Source organism: Alosa alosa, chromosome 12 (assembly GCF_017589495.1).
Source record: "Alosa alosa isolate M-15738 ecotype Scorff River chromosome 12, AALO_Geno_1.1, whole genome shotgun sequence".
Classification (NCBI taxonomy): Eukaryota; Metazoa; Chordata; class Actinopteri; order Clupeiformes; family Clupeidae; genus Alosa; species Alosa alosa.
In genome coordinates, this window is record NC_063200.1 from 28,940,063 (window position 1) to 28,947,562 (window position 7,500).

The following is a 7,500-nucleotide window of genomic DNA, read 5'->3' on the forward strand; positions in this document are numbered from 1 at the left end:
ATAGCATTTGTCTGATCATGCAGACTCATTGTCTATCCATTAAGTATAACTTTTCACTGATCATACAGTCTGCAGCCAGTCATAATAGCTTTTACAGACTTGTGCGTCCAATCACGTTGGCTTTGACTCTGAGATATACGTGTGTGTGTATGGGGCAGTGGAAATGACTGACATTTGTGAATTGAGTTACAGAGTTTGTATTACTGTGGTAAATATCCCTCTGATTCTCTTCCTCTCCCTGTCCTTGTGGTTGCTGCCCACAGAGCAAGAGGCGCTTTGAGAGAGACTGCAAGGAGGCGGACAGAGCCCAGCAGTACTTTGACAAGATGGACGCCGACATCAACGTAACGAAAGCAGACGTGGAGAAGGTACAGACATATGTGCACACCATGTAGGACATGTTCATCTGTGTGTTGGGAGTGTGTGTGTGTGTTTGTGTATGCACATACAGTATATATGCATGTGAGAGCAAGTGTATGTGTGCGTGTGCGTGTGTTTGTATGTTGATACATGTTGGGGGGGTGGGTGGGGGGGGGGTGGCGGGTATTCTCTCCTTCCTTTCATTTGTGCTTTCTCTTGGAAAGGTTGGCCAAGTCTCACTATTGTTGGTATTTCTCTCTCACTCTCTCTCTCTCCCTCTCGCCATGTGTGTTTTCATGTCTGTCTGCGCTGATAAGTCAGTTTCTACTGTTGTATTACATAGTATAGACTTTACGTTAAGTTAAGTGTGTCTCTGTCTGTAGAATTATAACTACAGGGTTTATCTATTTTCATGGGCAGCTTATTTCATGGGCAGCACATATTCCATGAACAACAAACTAAGACCCCAATATCAACATGGTTTATGATGGTGCCTGGTGTAAATGCCACAGATAATCGTGCACTTACTCCTCTATCTCACACACACACACACACACACACACACACACACACACACACACACACAAAATTGACACATAACATTCACCTAAAAAAAACAGGGATTAGAGCATAAATAGTATGTGTGACTAATTGTGTGTGTGTGTGTGTTTGTGTGTGTCTGTGTGTGTGAGTGTGTGTGTGTGTGTGTGTGTGTGTTTTCCTTCATTGCAGAATAACATGACCTCACTCCTCACACATCACTGTTAAATCTCACTTGAGTTTTTTCCCCACCACTTTCTCCTTCAGTTGTAAGCCATTGGCTCTTACTCATGTCACATGACTGTTCCTCACCTCCGATTGGCTCCTTGCCCATGTCTGTTGTCGCCGTGGCATTCCTGTACCGTGAAGCATCCTACTGCGGTTGTCCTGGAAACACTGTGCTTTAAATTGGTGTCCCTGTTGTAATTTGGTCTGTGTTAAACGGCGTCTGGAAAATATGACTGTATTTTTGGAGCGTTTGTGTGAGTGAGCCATGCTGTTGTTGCTGGATTGTGACTAAATCCCTCTTGAAACATTGTTGCATTTTTTTGTTAAGATTAATGGGGTATGATTTTTCAACTACGATAGCGCTGCTTGGCCAAGTTTAAACAGCTTAATCGTCTCCAACCGTTGTGCAGTGTTTTGATTTTATGGTGTGTGTGTGTGTGGATGGGTGGATGTGTTAGTGTGTAATAGAGAGAAAGAGATGTGTGCAGACTCTCCTTGAACAATGACCTTCAAGCTAACTCTTGTGTGTGTGTGTGTGTGTGTACCTTATTCCCCACTTTGCCTTGAAGCGATGTTACAATAAGGTAGGTGCAAGGTGCCATGTGCCTTATGTAGAAAGCCACTGTTGCTACGTGTTTGTCATATGACCCTATATATAAGTCTCACATATACATACACACACACACACACACACACACACACACACACACACACACACACACATTAAGCACTCACTCTCACACTGTATTCCCTCACTCACACTCCTTTTTATCTGTCTGTCTGTCTGGTACACAGGCATGCACACAAACACACACACAAACAAACAAACACACACACACACACACACACACACACACACACACACACCTCAAGCCCACTAAGTAAGGCTGTCAGTCACGCTTCACAAGCAGCATGGCTGTGAATGTTTGTTGTAATACCAACACACACTCCCAAGTCTTACTGTCCATCAGCTGGGGAGGTGCACAGATACCTAATAACGGCGAAAAAGACAGGCTTTATGTCTGTGTCCTAGTTGGGAATTAAGATGTACCTGTTTATTTGTCTGCTGGTGCTTTGTCATGAAAATGTGTGCGAGTGTGTATGTATGTGTGTGTGTGTGTGTGTGTGTGTGTGTGTGTGTGTGTGTGTAAGCGTATGCAAGCCTGTGGGGTTTTTCACAGGAAGCGATAAATCAACACCTAGTGTGACTGATTCGTTTCTTTGGTAACGTGGAGGGGCCTGGTACAGTGGTTTGGTTTTCCTGGAGTACAACAGGAAGTAGCTTATTGCTATGGTTTCAGGTTTGCAGGCTGCCATGGCGACACTGACATCTGCCACCTCTCCGTGACTTGTTATCCTGTGCTTTGCCAACCAGGCCAGGCTCCTGTGTGTGTGTGTGTGTGTGTGTGTGTGTGTGTGTGTGTGTGTGTGTGTGTGTGTGTGTGTGTGTGTGTGTGTGTGTGTGTGTGTGTGTGTGTGTGTGTGTGTGTGTGTGTGTTAGAATTGTGTGTGTTAGAAGTGTGTGTGTGTGTGTGTGTGTGTGTTTGGAGAGAGGGGGTTATACCTGTTTCTGCTGCCCGTGTGCTTCTAGCCTTTTTGCATGGTCCTAGCAAGGCGCAAGCTAGCATGCACGCACTTGCACATGCAAATGCACTCACATTAGGAAACCCAAACACACACACATGGTCGTTCTCACACTCATGCTTTAGCACAGAAAATACGCCTAATAATCTCTTGATCTCTCACCCACGCTATCTGTCTTCCCTGCTGCTACTGTACCTTTCTCTTGAGCTGTTTTTGGGTCTGTCGGCGTCAGTCAGTCTGTCTGCCTGTCTGCCTGTCTGCCTGTCAGCCTGTCTGTCTGTCTGTCTTTCTGCCTGTCTGTCTGTCTGCCTGTCTGTCTGTCCTTGGGTGAATGTGTGCAGAAGGGCCTCTCAGGGCTTCACAGGCTTGTTCTGAAAGCAGCGAGATGAATGAAAGACATTAAGAATGCTGTGTGAATGCAGTAAAGAAGGCCCAGATTGAAAGCCAGTGCGGCAAAATCCTTGAGCTTGGTTGGCTTTTTTTTTGATCTCACCACCTGGTGTAAAGCTGCCGAGAGGTTCACAGTTTCTATGGACTGTGTGTGAATGTACAGTGAATTCCTTTGAATGTGTGTTTCTATGAATGTGTGTGTGTGAAGGTCTGTTTCAGTGGAAAGGTTTTCTCGCATAACTGTTTAAATTTGGCATCTGAAGTGAGATAGAGGTGTTGAGTGTATAAGGCAAACATGCAGGACAGTGTGTGTATCTCTCTGTATGAATACAGTGCAGGTGTGCAAGTGCTGTTTTTGTCTCTTCGGATCGTATGTGTGATTTATGTGTTTATGAAACATGATGTCAGTACCTCAGTTAACCCGTCTTGTTCATTTGTACAGCAGTAGATAATGGAGCAGAAATTCTTACATCCCCCCCCCTTTCTGTTTCCTTTTTTTCCTTCTATCTCTCAGGCGAGGCAGCAAGCTCAAATGAGACACCAGATGGCTTCAGACAGTAAGAATGAATATGCAGCTTACCTGCAGAAATTCAACCAGGAGCAAAATGACCATTACTACTCCATCATCCCCACCATATTTCAGGTATGATTCACCAAAATTAAAGCAAACTCTCTCACTCACACACACACACACACACACACACATATACAGTACACACACACACACACCTGCGCGACGCCGCGCGACGCCTTGCCTTGCATGCGCACACACACACACCTTTTTAATCTGCAAAAGCACATATTCACACTCCGATCTTTGTTTGATCATAAACAGAAAATCCAGGACATGGAGGAGAGGAGGATTGAGCGGTTGGGAGAGTCCATGCGCACCTTCGCTGAGGTGGACCGCACCATCCTGCCCTATCGTGGGCAAGTGCCTAGACGGCATGACTAAAGCTGCAGAATCAATTGAGGCCAAGAATGTAAGTATAACACACACACACACACACCGATACACACACACACACACACACACACACACACAAACTCAATAATATACTGATAATAGATAAATCAATATATTCTAAGATAAATCAATATGTACTGGTCTAATCAATGGTGTATATAGTCACTGGAAAGCAGATGGAAGTCAGTGTAAACAGAGACATGTAGTACGTAGTACCCACAGTAGTACCCACAGTAGTACCCACAGTAGTACCCACAGTAGTACCCACAGCAGTACCCACAGTAGTACCCCACTATTGTACCAGCAGATCCCCACATCCACCGGTGCCCTCCCCCTCCAGCTCTGTACCCCTACCCCCCTGGGTATTTGCCCACAGTCTCTTGGCCCACCCTCTGTCCAGCCATCTCCTCCCTTCCTCCCCTCCTGCTCAGGGCTCACCTGCCACGCCCGTGTTTGTGTTGTAAGAGCAGATGGTCAGATGGTCAAGGTTTGCCAGGTTAACAAGGGAGTTTCCTGTTCCTCAGCACACTGCGGTTTGTGTGTGTGTGTGTGTGTGTGTGTGTGTGTGATCAGCTCCTTGTGTTTCAAAGAGCTTTTTTTCTCTCTCTCTCTCTTTCTCTCTCTCTCTTTCTATTTGACACACACACTTTCTCTCTCTCTTGTTTCTTTCTCTGTGATGTCACATCACTTCTTCCCAATCCTCTTCCTCGTCGGCCTCTCCTCCCTCTTACCGCTCCCGCTGTTCTCTCTCTTGAGTAATCACTAGATCATTAGATCACTGAACTACTGCAGGATGGGCTCTTTCTTTCTTTTGCTCTCTCTGTGTGTGTGTGTGTGTGTGTGTGTGTGTGTGAGAGAGAGAGAGAGAGAGAGAGAGAGAGAGAGAGAAAGAGAGAGAGAATCTGTTCTTAACTGCTTGGTGACCTATTCCACAGATGACCCAATGCTACAGTACCATTGTAGTGCTACAGTTAGTAGATTCCACCAAAGTTCCAAAGAAATGACTGAGAAGCCTATCTGCCAAACAAAAGATGACACAGTGAACAAGATAGATAGATAGATAGATAGATAGATACTTTATTGATCCCCAAGGGGAAATTCAAGAGTACAGAGTGAATACAAATCCTCATTGCCACATCATTGTACTTTAGATTAAGATTGTACATTGTAGATTAAGATTACGTAATAAGTTTACAGGTATTTTCCTTTATTCCTGGATTTTATCCACTCCATTTGCAGGACTCCAAGCAGGTGGTGGACTCATTCAAGTCGGGCTTTGAGCCCCCGGGCGATGTGGAGTTTGAAGACTACGGCCAGGCGATGAAGAGGGCCGTCTCGGAGACCAGCCTGTCCAACTCTGGGCGAGAGGCAAACCGAAAAGTCGCTAGCGACGGACAACTGTGGCCTTTCATCAAGAAGAACAAGGTAGCACACACACACATAGGCGCGCACACACTCACACACACACACACACACACAAATCACATGTGCATGCTCCCTCACTGTACCCATACTGTGTACATCTTTCTATAGAATTGTTGGCACTATGCACTATGGGTAATGTGTATCAGGACTTGATCAGCATGCCCTTGGCCTCCTAGACCTGGCCCTGGGTGAAGAAATATCATTTTGTTTGGGGGGGGGCGGAGGGAGGGTGGAAGAGAGAAGTGCTCTGTTCATCTTTCCTTTCAGTTCATGCCATTATCCCCCCTTCCATACGGCTCCCCTCTGTGAGTCCTGAGCCATCAGCATCGCTCTTCCTGTTTGTTATTGTATTTGTTTGTTGGTTTGTTTTGCCTGTTTGTTATTGTATTTGTTTGTTGGTTTGTTTTGTGTGTTTGTTATTGCTGTTGTTATCCTCAATTCCTTCCTCCTCTCCCCCTGGTCATGACCTCACGGCTGACTAAAACGGTCATTTCTAACCGTCGTAACAACTGCGAGCGTGTCAACGACGTGTGACACAACACGTCAACACTAACCAAAAGCAACTTTCCACCCCACCCCGCCTGGACTGCAACATGCTTTCACCAGTCAACCTAAATAGGCCAAAACAAAACCAAAAGACTACAATCCCCAGCTGCCTGTGAACTTTGACCCCAGCACCCAAATCCCCTCCTGTAGCCCAGCGATTTCATGATCCCACCTTCTTTGCTGTTTCAGATTTAATCATAGGGTCTGGTCTTCATCCCATCTCCTCCTCTTCCTCATTCTCTTTCCTCTGTTTCTACTGTGGGCTTTCCCAGAATGGCCCTCCCACCACAATAACTTGCTTCTGAATGGCTAGGCTGGACTTTAACTTGATGCTTGGATTGGGTGTATAACCAGCTGATTAGTAGGAGTGTTATGCTGTGATCCCATTGTCCATGCTGACGGCTTGTGACAACCTGTAACTTGTGAAATGACGTCACTTCCTCGTAAGAAGCGTTCCAGTACAATGAGTCAAAGACCAATTAATCGCCGGTTTACACCTCGAGTAACATAATGTTGTCTAGCGTTTATTTTTAGCAACACAGCAACATTGCTAGCCACTTTTACCAACACCAATGGATAAACAACACATTTCACAGTATTCCACAAACAACAAGACAACATAACACATACCCTTTAGGCATTGGAATGTGTACGAGTAATTGAAATGGACATTCACATTTGCTCAGCAGTCAATATAAGAGTAAAATACCACAGCTACTTAACACAAACACAGGGTGCAGCCATCTTTGTTTTCAAGTCGTAAGAACTTGCTGCCGAACTTGGGGGTCCTCTGGCTTGCACGAGATTGCTTCATGTCAGACGACTTGAAATGGGCCTGTCATTGCGTAATTTTGCGCAACTTCCGTTTTTTCGTATAACTTACTACTGGTAAGATGCGTACGATGGACAACGGGATCACAGGATTAGTGTATTGCAGTGCTTGGGTGTGTATGTGTGTGTGTGTATGTGTGTGTGTGTGTGTTTGTGTGTGTGTGTGTGAGAGAGAGAGAGAGAGAGACTGTATGCATAACTGTATACATTGTGCTGCATAGGCCCCAGGTTTGTTCCATATTCCCTTTAAAAGATAGTGACATGTGTATGCATGTTTCCATCCTGTGCATCTATGCTGTCCTTTGTTATTGGTGTTTCAATGTGTATGTCAGTGCATTGGGACCTTTCGTCAGTATACTTATTGAGCTTTCGTATCATAAACACACACACACACACACACACACACACACACACACACACACACACACACACACACACACACACACACACACACACACACACACACACTTTCCAACAAAGATAACACTTTCCTAATCTTCAGATATGCTCTTGTTTAGATGTGGCATATACTGTGAGAACATTTAGCTAACTGATTTAGTTCAGGTATGAATACAAGTGCAGCAACACAAATGCTTTAGAGCAATACAGTATGTTGTCTGCATATAGAT

General features: G+C 45.1%; 1 protein-coding gene across 1 annotated transcript in view; it reads left to right on the forward strand.

Annotated features, from left to right (window-relative positions):
* The window catches only part of LOC125304231 (formin-binding protein 1), a 40,249-nt gene that overhangs the window by 18,905 nt on the left and 13,844 nt on the right, over window positions 1-7,500 (forward strand). The window contains 5 exon segments of the mRNA XM_048258308.1: window positions 264-368; window positions 3,617-3,745; window positions 3,938-4,021; window positions 4,023-4,085; window positions 5,309-5,494. Of these exon segments, the coding sequence (XP_048114265.1) occupies window positions 264-368; window positions 3,617-3,745; window positions 3,938-4,021; window positions 4,023-4,085; window positions 5,309-5,494 (567 nt within the window).